Source organism: Stegastes partitus, unplaced genomic scaffold, assembly GCF_000690725.1.
Source record: "Stegastes partitus isolate 25-593 unplaced genomic scaffold, Stegastes_partitus-1.0.2 Scaffold263, whole genome shotgun sequence".
NCBI lineage: Eukaryota > Metazoa > Chordata > Actinopteri > Pomacentridae > Stegastes > Stegastes partitus.
In genome coordinates, this window is record NW_007577994.1 from 270,606 (window position 1) to 290,770 (window position 20,165).

Below are 20,165 nucleotides of genomic sequence, written 5' to 3' on the forward strand. Positions count from 1 at the left end.
TGTTATCAAGATTAGTTCCGTGACTCATCAGGTGAGGAACAACATGCTGAGTAACAAACCACTGCGTGATAAATACCAGCACTACATGTAGTTAGAGGCACACAAGTGTCACCTCTTTTTGGATTTGATTTATTGTCGTGTCAGCTGTATTGTCGTTTCATATTGTAAGTACAAGTACAACAAAATGCTGTTTGGTGTCTAATCGCTTAGTTCAAAGTGCTGCAGGGCATACAGAGCAAGATAAATGAATGACTGTACGAAATGAACAATAAACAGATGTGGTAAGTGGTGTGACTCATGAGTATACAATGAGGTAACGTAAATATGCACATACACAGGAAATAAACTGAATGCAGCTGCGATAAATCAGTTGTTATGTACAGTATGAGCACTTCCACTAAATAGTATATACTCTACAGTATGGGTTTGTCGTTGAAGTCGATTGATATGATTTTTTTCAGGACTGATACTGATTGTTCGTAATCAACAAGAGTAATGACCAATATGCAAAGCTGACATACATTTGCATTAAAAAAAAAAAGCCAAGATTTAGACTAACACAAACTTCAGTCCAAGTGTTTTTGGTTATTTTTACTTTTCATATGTTTATGCAAAACTTTACAACATTCATCCACACGTCAGAAAAATGCTGAACACCAGATTGGATAACCAGCTGATGGTGATGCTGATCTCTTGTATGTTAATTACAGTATGTATTAAGGCTGCAGCTAAAGTCGGCATTATGATTATCACCTTGCCTTGATACACTTGTGTACACAGTCTATCTCCAAGGTAGCCCTTTTATTAATGTGCACTGTGCAGTAAAACAGCAAACTGTTATTTTAGACTCCAAGTAACATTTATTTAACTCACATTGTCTGCAAACGTGACTGCTGCTGTTTTATTGTCCCATAGTTTAAACTTATTCTGCTTGTTAGGAGGGAGCATGTTAGCTGCATCTGTATATATACAGATTTGACAGCAGTTGATAGTTTGCTAGAGTTAGGCCTAAAGAATTCTTATAATGAACATCAGACAAATCAGTCAGTTAGAAATTGTTTGATTAATTTTCCTGCCCATGTACACATTCAGTCATATGTTCATTTCCCTGCTCAGCTGTTCAATAGTTCTAAAGTCTCTCTTTAGCCCTGTACTGCCATTCATAATGTTGTTTGTCTGTTCAACTTAAACACTTATATCTCCACTCCTTTACTTTTGTAAATGTAGGTTAGTTGAATATCGTGAGCCTGACGAGGGGAAAATGTTGCAGACACATATATTTTTTTATTGAGGCAAACATGCAGATGTTTAGGTTGGAGTTTCAAACGAGTCCTGTAAAAGTTTTTACTGCTTAACTTTAAATTTGAAAGCCATTGCCCACTTCAGTTACATCCTTTACAAGCTAAAGACTAGTTATGGGAATAGTGTCATGTCTGAGTCATGGGTTAGCCGGAGCCTCATGTTAAAAACATGTTTGCCACTCCCTGGGAGCAGCTACAGCCCCATGCTATGTGTTGTGGAGTATCCTACTCAGTGGCAGATGTCCAGGTGAATGGAGCACTTGGTATTTTCTGGAAGAGAGGGCTGTTTGTCTGTGCAAACACTGGGTTGTCAAGAAGCTTCATTTATACCACAAATACACTGAGAAGTAAAGTTCATTACCTTGGATTTTCTATGCATGCACTCAATATTTGAATATACGCAATGACACTTGTAAATAAAACCACTTTAAACATTAACTTTTAAGTACGTCGACGACGCAGTCTGGCATTGAGCAGCAGTCAAGTGAAACACTTAACGTTAGAAGTAATGAACAGGGGTCGGTATTTCCACCCACCATTTTGTTAAAGCGCTTTAGTCAGATTAAGAAAGTCCCCTCCCAGTACATTCGGCCTCTTTTGGACGTTCCTTATGGACGGGGATCTAAAAAGCGTTATTGGTTTGGCCAAAACTGCAATAAACTTGTCATTACTCTATTTTTGTAAGGGGCTGAAGTGTAGGGAAAGAGTAGGTGGAAATATTGCCCTGCCCTGATTATCTCCATATGAACCGCCGAGTCTCTAATAATGGTTTCCGCTTACAGCATAATGTTGTTGAACATTTTCTCCCTTTTGCGGTGATTCGGCCAGCTCAAGAGTAAACCCACGTACACAGGATATTAGTGTAAGAAATGCAAATGTAATACGTGGATGGGTGTGAACATTTATCTTGGCTTTTAAAATTCAATTTAGATTTAGATTTCCTGTTTTTTTCGTGGCTCTCCTTAACATGGTTTTTAAAAGCTGTTCCTTAGTATCACTTTATCTTCGCTCTAATCCCCCATTTTAATGGCCACGTTGTAAAGGACATCTCTGGCTTGACTCCTCAGAAAAAGAGCCACGAGAATCTGGATGGGGAAAGTGAACAAGACACACTCTTTTTTCCCCCCTCCTTAAACTACTGCTGGCATGATGCCCTTGAGTAAGAGTCTGTGGTTGTACTGAGCAGCAGGCCTTGAATGATACTCCTCCATGTTGAAAATCAGACTGAGCTCTTACTCAGCTTTCCTAGTTAAAGGATTTCTTGTAATGGGGAAGGGGGATATGCTATAAAGGAGCGCTTTTTAACTGTGCTGTGAAAATTTTTGGTACAAAATTTAGCTCTAATGCTTCAGAGACCGTGTATTACTTGCGTCGTAGTTTAACTTTTGCACATTTTGTTTTCGTAAAACCAGACTGATCTCATGTGGGAGATTCCACTGCTAAATCCTGCACAATTACAGAGCCTTGAAAACACTCATTCCAGCGTTTTTAATAGACGTGTGGGTTTAATTTCAAAATGACACATCCAACATTTGTACAAAATGATGGCTTTCCAAAGCAATTACTGGAAGTTTATTACTAATTTATTTGTTTCTGTTCTGAGGACTGAATCATCAGACTTGTTTGAAACATTGACATTTTGACTGAGAAACTAATTGGAGATGTTTTCTTCAAAAAAAAAAAAAATGAACGAATGATGTGTGAAAGGAATTTATTTTTCAAATCCAGATACAGACCACAACTGTAGGGTCCTTCCAGATGAAAGAGAGACAAACAGACAGGGGTGATTTGACTACATGCCGTAACAGGAAAGAATTTAAGAAGGGAATGAGTTCGGAAAAGCAATTGGTATGATTTTGGAAAAGAAATATGCAGCCGTTTGCTACCTTTTCATCTCCCCTTTCAGTTGTGGCTTCACCTCGAGCCCCTTCGCTTTGCCTTGTTTTAAAACGGTTCGCAATTTATTACTCCTATAACAGACGTCATGCTTATGAGTAAAACATCACACCTTAGAAAGCAAACGACGTCGACTCCTCCACCACAGGGTCAGCTCATGTGATCGAGCATGACAGGATGTGGAGCAGAAAAGAAAGTTACCCAACAAATGGCACCAATCCCTTAACCCCCCAGGATAATTACACCCTAGACAGAGGTGAGGAGCAAGAGGAGAATGTTATGGCTGCAGGGCGTGCAAATTTACAACAGTCTGCGTGAGTAATGCTCACTAGACTGGCAGCACTCTCCTTTACATGTTACGACAGGGGAGCATAATATGCCAATTAATAGTCAGCCTTTGTATTCGGGGCTGTTGTTTCGCATACTTGCCTCCACTGAGAATGATTGCTGCTTTGTTTTATATGTTGGACATACACAGATAAATCAGAGCGACTTGGAATATGTTCACACGTTTTTCATGTTTGGAAATTAAATTGCCCCAGTATCCAGTATCTCAAATTACCTGCCCTCCACTGGGATTGAGTCGGTCCACACATAAACTATGAGCTGCATACAATTTATCATTTAATTATTTACAAATGTCGACGGTTGTGCGAACATTCTGAGGTTTGGTTCAGACGACCAGGCTCCAATTAGGGACAGACGTCGGTGAATAGTTCGTGACACGCCGCACCCTACGGCCCCCTTCACAACTCTCGTAGCAGTTGTAGTGATGTCTTGAGTTAAGAAAGGAGCAGAAATAATCCTTGAGGGACTTTTACGACTTCAGATTGGAGCGTACGACTCTTAAGGTTTCCTATTTATATTTTGCGCATGTGTCTGCGACTTTTTCCGGCTCTTAATTGCCTGTATGTGTGGGGTTTTTTTTGGTATGTGTGTTATTATTGGAGTGATTGGGGTTTGGGGCCTGAGTTACTGTGTGTGGTGGATGTGCTGGCTGGCGGACAGGGGGGGTCAGAGGACAGGACCTCTCTCAGAGGAGTTGCTGTTAACCCCTGACCTTGCTGGTTAAGCCTGCAGGGTGGTGGCGGGCAAGGCGGAGGTGGGGGGCACTTTGAGGTCCGTCTGGTTCAGGGGCACATGATGGCAGGCAGAGGGGGTGGTGAGGTGTCTAATCTGGTTTTTGTCTGTGAGGCGTTTTCACCTCCCCCACCATCCTTCCTCTGAGAACAGAGTTTGAGAGGCAGGACAATGTCAAAGGGAAGTGACTTATTTTATGAGCCATTTAAAGGGGATGGTGGTCTCCCCACAAAGGAAAGGCAGAGAAGCAGCGCAGAGCCGATGAATGCCGTGACACACAGTCACATGTTTGTTTACAAGATGCTGCTCTCTTGTTTTGACCACCATAAATGGCAGTTTTCCTCTTTTAAGTGACACTGGAACAATGCTCTGTCACTCTGTCTTATTACAACTTAACTTGGGAAGCCGGAGGAGAGAGAGGCCCCCGAAAAAGGAACTCCATACGGCAACTGAGAGCCAGTTCACCCATCACACAAAGACTATTCATGCAGAGATGACTGATGCATCAACTGACAAAGCTTTCTGAGGCAGAAACATGTCAGTGTGGCGCTGATTTTTACAAGATCTAACTGCTCTTGTTAACTGTTCGCCCCTCTTTTTGTTCCAGCGGTGCCATTTTTCTCCCAGCGGTTTGAGAAATTGGCTGCCAAAATGTTTTCACAAAGTATGCATTAGCTAAGAATCTTCAGTTTTCAGAGACCTAATCCTTTGAGCTAACAATGTGACATTTGTACAGACATTCCTGTGAAATATTGACCATCTCACTTTTATTTGTGTACTTTGGTAACTAGGGCTATTTTCCACATGGATATAGCCCTTTTGATTGTACGCCTGCGCTGTGGGCAAGCAGGGGGCCCTGCTCGAGGAGAGACTGGTTGGCTGTTTCACCTAAAAGTTCAGCCTGTGTGTGTGTGTGTGCGCCGCTGCCTGTACCTCCAATCATGCTCGTACAAAGAGCCATGTGTTGAGCAGTGATGTGATGTGTGAATATGTTTAGGTAGGGGCTGCCAACTGTGCCTGGGTATGTGCGAGTGTGTACAGGAGGGGGCTGGGTGGAGTGGGGTGATGGTTGGACGGAGAGAGATGAGTTTGAGGAGAGGATTGTGAGAGAAGGAGTGACTTGAGGCTTATTTGGACTCGGTCCCAGACAGAGGGGTCCAGTTTATGGCGCCAGGGTGCATCCCTCCCTCTGGTGCCCTGTTTAGATGATTGTATTGCAATGAGTCACTTCTGACCCTGCAGTTTCATTTTTTTAAAAACATTTTAGTTACTATTTCAGACATGTTTTCCAACATGTCTGTAAACATGTTGTCTTCTGTCACTCGGTTCGGCGCTCAGCGTTATGTCTTGTTTACAGTGCTTTTTAAATAGTTTCTTGATAGATTTACAGTCACACTTGGTAAACTTGATCAAGAAAAGTGTCTATATATATGTCACCAAAGGCAAACCCTGTTCGCTAATAGTATTTAATGGGCATTTTCTATTATAGTCATAACTAGAAGGGCACTCAAGGCCAATGCCCTATCTCAGTTTTAAAGAAAGTGATCCACACCAAAATTTAATGCATTCTTCAGTCTGCATGCTCCACTTCTCCGAGTTTCATGAAATTCAACGGGGCAGTTTCTGCGTAATCTTGCTTAGAGACAAACAGACACATAGCATTGAAAACAACAACAAAACATCACATTAAAAAAACAAATCTGCATGGTTAGGTTGGCATGGCAACACACTGTACATGGCAAGCAGCCGTGAGGATAATCAGAAACCAAAATCATACAGTTGGATTTGAATTTGAGTTTAAACTGCAGCAGAGCAGCTTCAATCCAGCAAGTCGCAGAGTAGAAAGTGATAATCAACACTTTGTCAAAGCAGGACTTATTAAAGTGAGAAAAGCACCAGTTTGAGTTGGCTTTAATATGTTCATCAAGACAGTTCAGTGGATGGCTTGGCAAGGCTTGTGGTTTAGATATGATTTTTTTAAATATTTGATATTACTTAACTAAAATAAATTGCTTCAGCTTCTTTACGCAGAACATTTTCATGTCTTTGATACTCAGTCAAGGCTCAGCTAGTGAAAAATAAAAATGTATACCAGGACAAAAAAGAGATGACCAATGTTAAAGTCTGAAAAGAGCAAGCAGTCTATTCATAGGTATTGGTAATAGTGTAGTGTCGTCCCAGTGAGAAATTCAAAATGTTGTAGCGCTGAATAGAACTCTAACGCATTTCAAGGTTTTAGATACTATAAAGTTTGTCATGCTGAAAGAAGACCTAAAACTAAACTGACTTAATCTGGGATTGTGAATGAGTCTGTTAAAAAAAAAGAAAAGAAAAAGCAGCAGAACATCAGAGGCAGTGTTAAAGCTCCAGTGATGTATGACATGCAAGACGTGCAAGTAGCAGGAACGTGTGCACAACACACAGAGTCAGTGAGCACAAGCTGGTGGGGAAAACTAAACAGGCTGTTGGTGCTGAGATGCAATGAAAGGATCCCTGTGTTCTCCCAAATTCCAACAGCCACGTTTAAAACAAAACATTATTGCAGCTGCAACTTTGCATTCGTCCTCCCATGACCCGCCTTTTAATTGGATGTTAAACTCACTTTTGACAAAGTTGACAGTTTCTGGTTTATCAAAGACAATGTTTGGGTTTTGTCAGAGTAAAAGCACAGAGCAGTTTTTATTGAGGTTTTTGGCTCCATTCATGACCGTGTCCTTACTAATGTTATTCAGTTTGAACCGTTTTCCTATTTTTTTGTCTGAACATGTTAAAAATACACTGAAGTTGCAAAAGAGAGATAGTTTACATCTATTCGATCTGTTCACAGATAAAGCCTTGAAGAATTGATCACCTGACGCTCACATGCTGAGGGTCATGTATGAAAAGTCATACATTAGCATTTTCCATTAATACCAGACCAAGAGAGCTTTATTTTGGAAATCCTGTTGGCCACAAACTTGCCCTGTGTGGAAGCAACCCCAAATGTGATGAAAAAGTTTATCTGCTTTAATGTGTTTGTGGCTGAAGTCAGACCTCTCACCTGCAAAGTGGGTGAAAAGTTAATCCTCTCCTCTTAAAGACTGTGTTTTGGAAGGACACAGCACTCGGAGAAAGCTTCAGTACTGAACTATCAATCAAGACAGGGGAGTGCCAGGATAAGAGCACGGCTCTATAAAGTGGCCAGCTAAAGACTGCTCTGAGCTGAGTGTTGCAATTAAGTGCAGTTAAGGGGGGTTTAACAGCCAAGGTGCATTTAGTTTTGTGAAGGGTGAACCTGTTATTTAACAGTATAAAGGTTACATCCCAGACAAGAAGTTGTTAATGGCTGATCTACATTTATGTTTCTAAAAGGTAAAGTATCCACTGAAGTTGGCTCGTTTTCAGTGTTATTCTGTGGATTAATGAATGGAGCTTAAATTCTACATCTTCAGATTTAGTCACCTCCAGACACTTGCTGCTTGGCTCTAAACTGGCCTTGTTTTTTATTCTAAAGTAACAGTCTTGAAATATTTTGTGTTGATGTGACACCTGAGGACAGTTTTCTGTACGACGCCGTGTTTAACCTCCTCGTTCTCTTGCAGGAGCCCCCCTGAAAGTGTGTCCGCAGGGTTTCTCCTGCTGCACGGTGGAGATGGAGGAGAAGCTGAGCCAGCAGAGCCACACGGAGATCAAAGCTCCCGTCTCCAGGCTTAGCACCAACCTACAATCCACCTTCAAACAGAAGCACAGCCACTTTGACAGTAAGCAAACACACTTACACAAACACACACAAACATCTACAGCAGCCACTTTTTAGACTAAATTGTGCCAGTGGCCACAGTGTCCCCATCGCAGCACTTGTGTTGCACAATTTTTGACGGACGCTCCCACCTGCCAGTGCACTGCTCGGAGCGGAGACAGTCAGTCTGCGTCCGTTGGCCTGTCCACCTGTCTCTCAACGTCTTAGCTCCCTGCCTCATCGTGTCCCCCCCCACCCCCCATACCAGCTTCCCTTCTCTCCAGAGAGACATGCATGCTTCCAGACGGACCACACACATCTTCAGATTTAGTCTTCTCTGTACTTCCTGTTCCACTGTGTGTGTGCACATGTGTGTATGCCTGTAAATATTGGGATCATGTTTCTCCTGCGGAGGGCTGGAGCGCATGGGAACATGCAACAGTGCTGACTCACAGAGGAAGCAGGACAGCTTTGAATACCCTCAGCAACCCAACCATGCCACCACTGCAGCTCTGTGAAGAAGCTCGATAAGATAGAGAGGATGAGGACCCTCGCAGGCTTACTGGAAAAGAAAGTGTTGGATTTAAAGTTTCTAAATGCATGGGGATTTTGCGTGTTAAGGACGGTTATGTGCATAATTTGATGCGCCGCTTGGTGTGCATGTGCGTGCCTGTGCATATGCAGGTCAAAGACCTTCAGATCTTATGTGTCTGTGAAAGGCAGCAAGGGATAGTCAGTAACAGGGAGCGTATGTATTGCAGCCAGATGTGAAGAGGAATGTGACGTGTCGGAATGCAGTGGCTGCTCAAGCCGTCCCGCCCCTCTTTTTCTCTTCTCTTACTGCCCTTTGTCCCCATCTCATGCCTCACCCTCCCCAAAAACCCCTCTCTTTGCCCCTCAGACCCTTCTTCGTCTCTCTTTCTGTGTTTCACTGCATGCATTTCTCTAGTGCGTTCGCATTTGGTGCTGTCCTCCACGACTCAATCTGACTTTTCATTATGGAGTAGCCTACAAATTATTTTTTATTTACTCATCTAGGCTATCCAATACCAGCGAATTGTGAAAAAGGCCCATATCAAGTTCCACAGAATGTTTTCAAATGTCAAACCAAAGATTTTTAGTCAACTACAATAGAAAACCAGAAAAAATTTGTTTAGAAACTGAGGAAGTGAAATCAAGTGAAAATAAGTGATGCAGGTCTTCCTGTAAAACTGCAGAGGATTACAGAGAAGTGGAAAGAATTAAATGGTTCGTCTCTGTGTTTGATTATGAGGAACTGATACCAGAACCAGAACCACAATTGTCTCCACAATTTCCCCCATTGTTTTACATAGCTATAAAAAAGGTTGCTTTCACAATAAATGTGGCTTCAACTCAGAGTTTTTTTCTTCCTGATGTCACATTTGTTCAGTTGTAACGCATCAAACAAATCAAAAAAAAATGTTGAAACAGCCAGAACAACAGACTGTTGATGCAGAACATTATTGGGAAATCAGCCAAACAACAAAGTCATCCAAAAGGGGGCAGCTCTGAGGATGACAGTGAAACTTAGTTTACCTTCCTACCCCTTCGTGCCCCCTCCTCATCACTGCAGGCAGGTTGCCGCTGTCCCCAACCTGTTAGATGTGGGATCTCTTTACAAAGGCCTGCTGTGGTCTCTTCCACCTGGGCCATTAGACCGTCCCTCTCACTGGATACGGTGACGAGCTCGGGTTGCTGTCCCATTATTTGCTGTTGTCACATCGAGACACCCTGAAGGAGGCACTTCCAGTCGGCGAAACTGGCACAGGAGGTGTTTATCGTTGTGTTTACCGATACAGAAAAAATGACAGCGGCAATGGTGACATCAGCCGACCGCATAAGCGCACAAACACAGCTGCAACTGTACGCGAAGACAACAACATGCACTCGCGCACTAACAAACTCAGGAAGTGGTGTATGTGATTAGGCAGGCTCTCATCATGCGCCCAGAGCGAGGAGTCATGGCCAATTAAGACCAGAGCCAGAAATAGTTTCTCCCCTCTCTGTGTCTCGTCGCTGTGTGTTTGTCCTGGCCTCAGCCTGTCTGTCCTGTTGCAGTGACCCTGTCCAGCAGAGCAAGTCTATGTCTGGGAATTAAGCACTTGGATTAAGGCCCCCTTTGCCTCTGGACACTCACACAACAAGAGACATCCATCTGACGCACTGAGGTCCAACAGCAGGAGGGACAGAATCCCATCCCGTAAGAAAAGGGAGAAGCTCAGGGACTAATTGGCACAAATAGGATGCAATTACTGCCTGGGTTGGGATTGGGAGGAGCAGAGTTTATAGGGACACTGGTGGGAGGTGTGTGTGTGTGGAGGCGGGGGAGCTTCGTGGAGGAGGAAGTGGGAGGGAAGAGTGGGAGGAGATCGGTCAGCTCCTCTGTTCCTGTGATGGATTGGGCCTAAGATCATTGTACATAATTTAGGGCTTTCTCTGCAACATGTGGAAACGGTGACGGGGCGGGGGGTGGGAAAGAAGGCAAAGACAGATACTGGGAGGCAGAAGTCGTCCTCTTTCCTTACATTTCACCACAGCTTACGCTCTCTCCCGCATAACCTTTCACCCAGATTCTGTCAGACCATTGGCTGAGTGACAGGCACATTTTTAATGGAAAAATCCGGAGGGAGTGTTCAGCTCCTCGGCCTGCTGGCAGACGGCAGCGTGTCATAAACTGTTTTTAATGACAATGCAAGATGCCTGTGTAATGCTGCTCATGCCTCAGACCCCTCAGAGCCTCCACACCGCCTCCCGCCGCTCGCTACACCCCGCACAAGCCGCTCTTTTTTAACCCGTGGGTTTGTCCAAACTCATTAAGGGGCTTATCTGTTTAGCATATAGGCATTACCGCTCTAATAAACTGTAGAAAGGAAATAGAGAAGTTTAGGGTTGTCCTCGTGCTCCGTGCTGCTGCTTCCTCCTCCGCCTCCGCCTCCTCTTCACCTCCTCAGTCTCCTTTCACTGACTTTCAACTTGTGGCTACTATGACATTCCAGGGGTGGGGGTGGACGATTTTGTTTTAATCTCTATCAATGGAGCGTGCATTGGCGGTGCGTGTGTGTGTGTGTGTGTGCATTCGTGTCGGAGACGAGGGAGGGCAACGATGGCGGGGAGGTAAATGGAGGGGCTGCAGTGTTTCCGGTATCCTTGGCGACACAGTGGGGATTTGGAGTTAAAAAAGCCCTCAACTTAACCCACCCCAAGCCACCCTCGCCCCCCTCCCCTATCTCATTTTTTCTTTTTTAGTGTGTCAGTCTGAAGTGGAAGTGACAGCGCTACTCGGTGACTGTGTGCTGGTGGCAGAGAGCGTTTAGTGACTCCCCCTGTGAGAGCATGGGAACTTTACATTTCAAAGCCGCGCAGTGGGCACCCAGAGAAACTGCAGCGGGACACAAGTTTTGTGCACAAGGGGGCAGCGAGGGGGAGAAAGGATGGAGGATAAAAAAAAAAAAGGAGAGATGAGTGAAAGGGGCTGCATGCGAGACTGAAGGTGAAACATTTTTCAGAGACTCTGTGGAATTCTCATTTTGTCCAGATTAAGAAAGTTGGGGTGAGGCGAGGAGGGGGTGTCCGTGGGAGAGGGGGGCCTGGATTATTGGGGGTGGGGGAGAGTGGTGAGGGTGGAGGGGTGATGGACATTCCTCAGGATGAAGTAGGTCATTGTTCCCTGTCTCTAGTGAAGAGAGCTCTCTGAAGGAACTGATGAAGTGAAAGCAGCGGAGGGAGGGAGATGCGGGGCTGGATGGGGGGTACAGGTCCGTATACGGGAGGGGAGGGGGGTCGCATTATTCAGTAATCCTATTGAAAATGCCTCTGAAGGACAGTCCAAGAGAAGCCAGCAGAAAGGAAAGCGAATGGAATGTGACAACAGAAAAATGCCATTGATGGTGGTCAGTTTGAAGCAGATTGATGTGGAGAGACGTCGCCGCTGAATGGCCACGGAGACGAGGAGCAGCTCTGCTCGTTCAGCATGACGGAGATGCTCCACCTTTAACCCCTCCTGCCTCGCTCCTCTCATCTCCTCGTTTCCAGCCGTCCCGCAACGCATTCCTTCGCCTTTCATTCAAGGTTTTGTTCTTAAGCTGTTTCTGTTTGGACGCTCAGAATGTCAGGACATGGGCGCAGGTGAAGTGGAATAACGTCAGGCAGGGTGGCAGCAACTCGGGTCAAAGGTGTCGGTGGAGGACTCTATGTAACCAGATCTTAAAATGTACTATAATAGAGGCAGTTAATTGTACTTTGAAATGTTAATTTTATCAGTGTGACATTGATGGCAAAAAAAGTACTTTAACTCATGTTGGTATACCATGAATTCAACAATGTCTTTATGTGTTCTCTAAAGCTCTGTAACAGAATACCTACAAAGTCTAAATCTATTTTTTCCCCTCAAAATAATTCAGTTTAGAAGAGGTCGAGCTAAAGTTTAATTTAAAAATCAGCTCTCAGCCTCTGTAGCTGTTCGAAGCAATATGTTATCCTTCAGTTTCCTACATGACATATTTAAAATGCGTCCCTCCCTGTAGACACACTGAAATGTTAACAATCTAAGATTGTTTGTTCTGTGTCTTTGGCAACCTCAGGATTTAGCCATCACACTAAACCACACTTTCTTTTTTTTTTTCTCTGCAGAGTTTTTCCGTGAGCTTTTGAAAAATGCGGAGGTCTCGCTGCACAACATGTTTGTGCGAACATACGGGATGATGTACGTGCAGAACGCAGAGCTTTTCAAGAACTTCTTCGAGGCCCTGACGCGGTACTACATTTCCGGCAGCGCCGCCGTCAACCTGGATTCTATGCTGTCGGACTTCTGGGCTGACCTTCTGGAGAGGATGTTCCGGCTGGTCAACGTGCAGTATGAGTTCAGCGACGCCTACATGGAGTGCGTCAGCCGGCACACGGAGCAGCTGCAGCCCTTCGGCGATGTGCCGCGCAAACTCCGCATCCAGCTGACACGTGCCTTTGTGGCCGCACGCACCTTCGTACGCGGCCTGGCACTGTTGCCGGAGGTGGTCAACAGAGTTTCTACAGTACGTGAGAGCTGCTTTTGTCTTCGCTTAAAAAGGCCACGACAGTCAGTCTTCTATCAAACACTAGAATGTTTTTTCCTCTGAAGTCCTGTCCATCCCTCTTCTCTGTGTCTCTGACTTCATATCTTTCTTGGGAAATCTGGCTGTGCTTCCATTACACTGTCTCTGATAACATAAACCACTCTGACTCCTCTGGTATGACATGTTTTTCCACTGCAGTGAGTGATTCACTGAGGATTAGATTATACTGCTTTGTGGAGTCGGCTTATAAAATTAATGGTCATGCTTTTTCAGTATGTGTCCGTGATGGAGCTGGATGAGTGTTTCTTGCTGTGGTGCAATGAAAACAGTCTGCTAACTGCCCCCTGCCTCCTCCAGGTCAGCGCGTCTCCCAGCTGTGTGCGAGCAGCCATGAAGATGTTGTACTGTCCCTACTGCTCAGGCCAAGTGGCCCTGAAACCGTGCCAGAATTACTGTCTGAATGTGATGCGGGGGTGTTTGGCCAACCAGGCTGACTTGGACACAGAGTGGAACAACTTCCTCGGTAAGCAGGACAACACATGATCAAGGACACCGTCTGCAGCCATTATTAACTTAACCTGACCGTTCTTTTGTAGTAGCTTGAAGTGTTTGATTTGGCAATAGAGTGTATTTATACAACCTCCTGCCTCTGTGTTCGTTGCCACTGCAGTGCTCATATTTCACCAATGGTCATTAAAGTTTTATCTGATCTAATCCACTCTTTTCTGAACATGCAGCCCACTTTCACCTTGTGTGGTGCTGCTGGCACGACAGAGACATATTGCACTTCAGTTTGGCAGGAGCAGCCTTTAACAAATGAGCAGTGTTTTATTAACAATAATGCACAAACATGTCCCTCATTCTTTAGTGTCTTGTAAAGGGAGCGGGAGGGGCTGTACAAGCTGTACATGTTGTGGCCCTCAGAATGAATGCAGCTCTTGTGTTGTGTAAACAGACCTAGATCAGTTTCATTACATTCAGGGTGGTGCACGTATCCGCTGTTCTTTACTCTACGTGTTGTATTTATCCTACATGACAGACTCCTGTAACAAAAGCGTGATTTCTGACTTGTATGTCACCGTTTCATGCATCTATCTCTGGCTGCTGACACCGCTGCTGGTCTGTAGAGGCGTCTGGTTTCTGTTGCTGCAGCTTTAGTCAGCCACAATCTCATGTCATGTTTCGCTGGTTAACAGTCCCCCACTCTTGAGCTTGTGCTTCCCCCTAGTGGTAGCTTTTTTTTTTTTTTTTTATGATAGCAGTTTGCTATTTTCTCATGTGTTGATTTTAAGTTTAAAGTTCTTTTCTTCTGGTTTTCAGATGCCATGCTCGGTCTGGCCGAGAGGCTCGAAGGTCCCTTTAATTTTGAGTCCGTCATGGATCCCATCGATGTGAAGCTTTCGGATGCCATCATGAACATGCAGGAGAACAGCATGCAAGTGTCACAGAAAGTCAGTATCATTTCAGTGTTTTTGACAGAAAGTAACGAGAAATAAGTGCACACAGTTCCCCTCAGTTGACTAACTTTTGTTCCCATCCAACAGGTTTTCCAGGGATGCGGGATGCCTAAAGCAAGCATGGCTTTCCGCTCTACGCGTTCTGTTAAAGAAACGAGCTTTACTGGCCGCTTCCGCCCTTACAGTCCTGATGCAAGACCCACTACTGCAGCTGGGACCAGTTTAGATCGACTGGTAAGGATGACAGAGAGCACTGAATAGATACTCTTTAGCCCTTCTATACATGGGCTTTTTCAATTAAACTGAATGTGTCAGCTGAACCCATAAAGGACATACATGAAGTTATACAAGTGATTTGGCAAAGACATTTTCCACATTTCAGCACCAACATTGGTCCAAAAACATCAGAAGCAAAAGTGCAAAAGACAGTTTGCTGCCAAAAAAAACCCAAAACATGTGTCATTTACTCTTCTCTACATTCATTACAAGCGCGAAATGTAAATAAAAACAGGTCAGATCAGTGAGACTCACCTGGAATATATTTGTAATCCAGGTTCTGACCAAATGATAACAGGAGATGAAGTTCAGTTTGTTTCTTTCGGCTGCTTGTCTGAGTTTGATAAATATAAGCAGCGAAAGATTTGTGGGCCTGGAACAGCAGTAACTTCATTAATTACTTAGAATGATCAATTATCCCTGGCATGAAGACAAGATGAATCTGGATCTAACAGAAAGTCACATGGAGCCACAGTTTATCAGCTGCATAACTTAGATTTAATCTTTAGTGTATTACTGCATGCCATGACTATTTCCGTCACTGTGGAGGGTGTGTTTAAATGAAGCCGAGTGTCCTTTGTTTGAATGACCGAATGCGTCACTTCAGCAGATTAATGAAGCACAAATGGTACAAATCCCACATCTGAAACGGGCTTTGATTTGTTCTAAAGTATCTGACCTGTTGTTTATGTGTGTTTTTCACATCAGACAAGTGAGGTGAAGAAGAAGCTGAAACATGCAAAGAAGTTCTGGTCCACATTGCCAGAAACCGTGTGTGCAGGTGAGAGGATTGCACCTGGCGATGAGTGCTGGAACGGTACAGCAAAAAGCAGGTAAGATAAACATAACGCAAAACTGAATCTAAATGTAACTGTATGCAGCGTATTATAAGTCAAGTCTGACATCTTAACTTATGCTCACTTTCACTCTGAATAGGTACGAGTCAGTTGTCATTGGCAACGGACTGGCCAATCAGGTATCGAACCCAGATGTGGACGTGGACATAACAAAACCAGACACTATGATTCGCAGTCAGATTGCAGTTCTGAAGGAGATGACGAGCTGGCTCAAAGCTGCATACAGTGGCAACGACATCTCTTTTGATAACGGTGAGACTTCTTATCGAGCTTTATGATTTACTGTACGACACCCTGTTGGTCACATCTAATCCGTGTGTGTTTTTGTTTTTTCCAGACGAGGACGCCAGTGGAGGAGAGGAGAGCGGCAGCGGTTGCGAATCCTGCGATTCAAACGAGGACATCTACTTCTCCACCCCACCAAACCCCAGCAACCCGCGGGTCAATCTGGTACACTCTGATCCATCAGCCGGGGTTGCCTCACAGGGAAGCATGGCGCTGGCGCTCTGCGGGCTGGCCCTGGCCCTGCTCGCCCCCCACTTGAGATAAAACTGGCTGGGCAGGGACAGGAAGAGAATGACCAGAAATCACGGAGCGAAGGGGAAAACTGTCAGAGAGACTTTAAAAAGACTGCCTTCAGGACCTTGGACTGTCCGCCATTGGGGGGGAAGACTCTTCTTAATATTACAATAACTTCACTATTAACTATTTGTTTGTATGTTTATAAGGACATCAGTGTACAGCAATATGATTTTCTTCCCAAGAAATGCGCCTTTTCCCCCTGATAAACCTGTACTCCAGTGGCTCTTCTGAGGCTACGTTATGGTTCTGCTTGCAGCATTACAAACATTATAGAATTGTCTTTTTTGGCAATTTAATCTCATGATTCTTGGGTGTCTTCTGCAGTGATTGCCATCTGATAACTAAATATTACGAAAGATGTTTGGTTGAACAGTGAGTGCCTGTATTGGGACATATCTTCATATTTCTGAGGATGTTTTTTTTCTTTCCAATATTCAGAGATCAGTTGAGCACCAGACATGGAAATCATATAATGTTGTTATGAAAGGTAACAATTCATAGCAGCAATTTTGCACATTATGAATGTGCACACTGTGAATATTTGTGTCTGTGCATTTCTACATTTAGAAACATCAGCCAGTCAGAAATTCTGACGCTTGCTGTTGATCTCAGCTAAGGAGCAGTCTGAGCAGAACACAGTTCATCTCTCAGAAATACAGTGAGAGAAGTTGCAGCACAGGTATCTATGCTTCACCTGGAGATGGAATCATTTTTTTTAGAAGAGCCTACGGGGCGTTCTGCGAGCCCGAAACATGCATATTGTATGTCTGCTATGAGCATTATCACAACCTAACTTTTCATTTCCTCATTAATTTAATGTCTTCATCTAAAGCCGTTCAGTAGTAAGGTCATACCTCATGCATACTCTCATTGTCAATGCAATCTAGTGGTGTTAAGCTGAAAGTGTCAGATAGAGTTAGATATGTGGCCGGTGTCCCCCTGCCGTTACCCCTAAGAAGGCAAAGCTGACATGTCCTGAATGGCCTTTTTGGTACTGTAAGCTCAGTTCAGCACAGAAGATCTGACTCTATACAGTCTTACTGGTTTGAAACAGAATAAGGTGGCGACATGTACGTTCAGAGCGTTTCACATTAAACTAGAGAAGAGGAACAAAAGACAGTGTTTGATCAAGTGAAATCAAGAAAAGATTATTTTAATACAGGGTTTTATGTTGAGGAGGTGTTGTAATTTTTAGCTGTTTTTGGTATGAAGCTATATATTAGGTACTACAGTGGATTTTACTGCTAGTTTTAGGTGGTGGAAGAGGACGGTGTCCTCAGATAATGGGGACACTTGTGGTCAGTGTGCACAGTTTTGGGGGCTTTTTTTATTTTTTATTTTTTTTTATTTTGCCCACAAACTCCCCCGTCCCACAATACCAACTTGTACCTCTTAAATGGCCTGTGTCAGTATAAATGGACTCATCCTGAACCATTTGATCTACCTATCCTCATCCTCACGTTCTCATCATTTCAACTCGGTGTGGAATGTTGAAGTATTGTTACAGTTACTACCAAAATTAATGCAATGTATGGTGCCTGATTTTTTTTTTTTTTTTTTTAACTTTGGTACATTATTATCTTCTTAAGGTAAAAAAAAGAAAAGGAAAAAAAAAAAGTATGTAGATGTTGATGATTTATGATCTGTCTGCTCGATTCCCTGACGGGTGTTTTGAGTGTATTCTTACCAGCTGACAAGCACAATGTAAGATTTTCTCTGTCTTCTAATTTGATAATCGGGTCTGTAAGTTGCATTACCTGGCCATTTCATCTCTAAAATGATGCTGCCTTGTGTAGCTTTTGTACAGTAACTTATGCATGTGTTTTAATGTCATTGCAAACATGCCTTTAGAACTGACAGATTATCTGAAATACAGCACCCAGGATGCTTTGATATGAACAATTTAGGTAAAAAAAAAGAAAAAAGTATTTGTTTCTCAAAGTAATTTATTAAATTGATCAGATTTGGGGGCTTTAATTATTCATTTTGTGAATTTTTTTAAAACAAGTTCACATTTGTCTGCAGGTCTGAAACAATTAGATGTAGTGAAGAAGAAGAAGAACAGTAAACGATAGAAAGAACCCTTTTAGTTCTTGTTTGGCTTTCAGATTGACAGGTTGATTGTAAGCTTCTATTTTCTCAAAACAAATAGTTTCCACAAATCAGACGTCAACAAAGGACATCAATATTAACAATCTGACTTTGAAGGATTTGATGAAACATCTATGCAACCCATATAAAATACTGAAGCCTTAATTTAAAAGCACGTAGCTGCGCTTCAGCAGCTCGATTTGGCATTACTTCTGCAGGTGACCAGTTCAATTGTCCTGTTTTTGTGTTCCACCAACATTTCTACAAGGGCTTGTGCATGTGTTCGTGTCATGTGGAAGAGTTGTGTCGAGTGTGAAGAAACCCAAAGTTTCTGAGAGTCGGAGGAGATGTTTTGGGTGACGATGGTAAATGTCTGTGCTTGCAGGCCAGGGCAGCAGCATTTTCCGGCTGGCGGGGAGCTGGTCCAGCTGCTGGATGTTTGCTCATTCGATCCGCAGAGCAACTTCAGTCTCGTGACTTTAAAGTCGAGTTGGGCGGGTGCTGAAACCTGTCCGCCTGCCTTTGGCCCACAAGAGCAGAAAGGACTCGCTCTCTGAGCGGAGAGTGAGTGAGTGACTGAAAAGAATGAAAAATGTGTAAATAAAGAGCAGCCGTTTTTAGATGTCTCTAAAAGAGGCCTTAACAGTACACCAGATTTTTACATGTCAGAGTATCTCCTAAATGTTATGGAAAAAACAAGATGAGATAGATGTTAAATTGTAAGAGGAAAATGTATATTAAACAACATTTCTTAGTCTTGTTGAAATAAAGACTGCCAATATTTAACCGGGTGTGAATGTGTTTTTTCTACTAAACAGACTGGATTTGCTTTATTTTATCGGTACTGGTTGGTTTTGAACTTTTGACTTCATAGTGTGAGAAGTTTTTCCTGTTTACGATGCAAGATGCACACAGCTAGAGGGCAGAAAAGACATTTACACAAAGTCACAGTAACTTATACATAAATGTTGTCAGAATTTAGAAATCTTGCCATAAACAAGGAAGAATTGCCCTCTAAGCTAAGTTTGTGTGACACTTGTCCTTGCTTCTCTAAAGGTTTTTAACAGCGGCACAGATTGGTATACATGCTGAGTGTCGCTTGTTAATGTGACCCATAAGTTTCTCCTGAAAATGACATGCTGTCTCGTGACTAATTTAAAAGTGGTAAATAAAAAACAAACCTTTCTTCTAGATCATATCACGTGTTCTGTATAAAAACATCCACACATGAAAGGCAACACAACTCCAAAGAGCAGAGTGAGAAGAAATGTTGCAGCAAAAACATTAAAACACATCACTCATCAAGTTCGGTGGCTCTGTTCCACATCGAGTGTTCATCCCTAAACACTTCAGTCTTTGCAGATTCACGCTGTGCCCTGTGGTGAAAGTGCAAAAAGGCTTGAGGCTTGCTGAGACCCTGGTGTTCAGCAGTCAGCAAACTCACTGCACCGCACTCTTCCCCTCTAACGTACATGACTCTGCACATTTAGTCTCCAAAGTTTCTACTCAGCATTTTCGCTTTCCCCAGTTTCAGTACGTTCTTTTGTGTGTTACTAAATGATCTACATGAGTTTAACTGCCCTTTAGGAGCGTGAATCTTGCATTAAGTTAAACTGAGTCTGTCCAATCAGCACTTAGGCTTCAGCTGTGGCTGCTCTATTTTCCAGGCTTTGCTTGCAACCTTTTTTTTGTACTTTCTTGCATGACAGAAAAAAGAAGCTTTGATAATGCAAACACACAAGCCATACAGTGCATACAGTTCTCTGTTTTGCCCTGCAGGTTTACTTGTTTATGCATTTAGACCTTGAACAACAGTGGGTCATACTGTGGAAGCCCAG

At 43.4% G+C, this 20,165-nt stretch overlaps 1 protein-coding gene across 1 annotated transcript in view; it reads left to right on the forward strand.

Annotated features, from left to right (window-relative positions):
• The window catches only part of gpc4 (glypican 4), a 32,189-nt gene extending 13,076 nt beyond the window's left edge, over window positions 1-19,113 (forward strand). Inside the window, exons 2-9 of the mRNA XM_008282189.1 lie at window positions 7,859-8,017; window positions 12,646-13,043; window positions 13,422-13,587; window positions 14,385-14,515; window positions 14,609-14,755; window positions 15,506-15,630; window positions 15,734-15,906; window positions 15,992-19,113. Coding sequence (XP_008280411.1) covers window positions 7,859-8,017; window positions 12,646-13,043; window positions 13,422-13,587; window positions 14,385-14,515; window positions 14,609-14,755; window positions 15,506-15,630; window positions 15,734-15,906; window positions 15,992-16,203 — 1,511 coding nt within the window. The 3' untranslated portion in view covers window positions 16,204-19,113. The remainder of the gene's footprint in view (window positions 1-7,858; window positions 8,018-12,645; window positions 13,044-13,421; window positions 13,588-14,384; window positions 14,516-14,608; window positions 14,756-15,505; window positions 15,631-15,733; window positions 15,907-15,991) is intronic.
• Window positions 19,114-20,165: the final 1,052 nt, after the last annotated feature.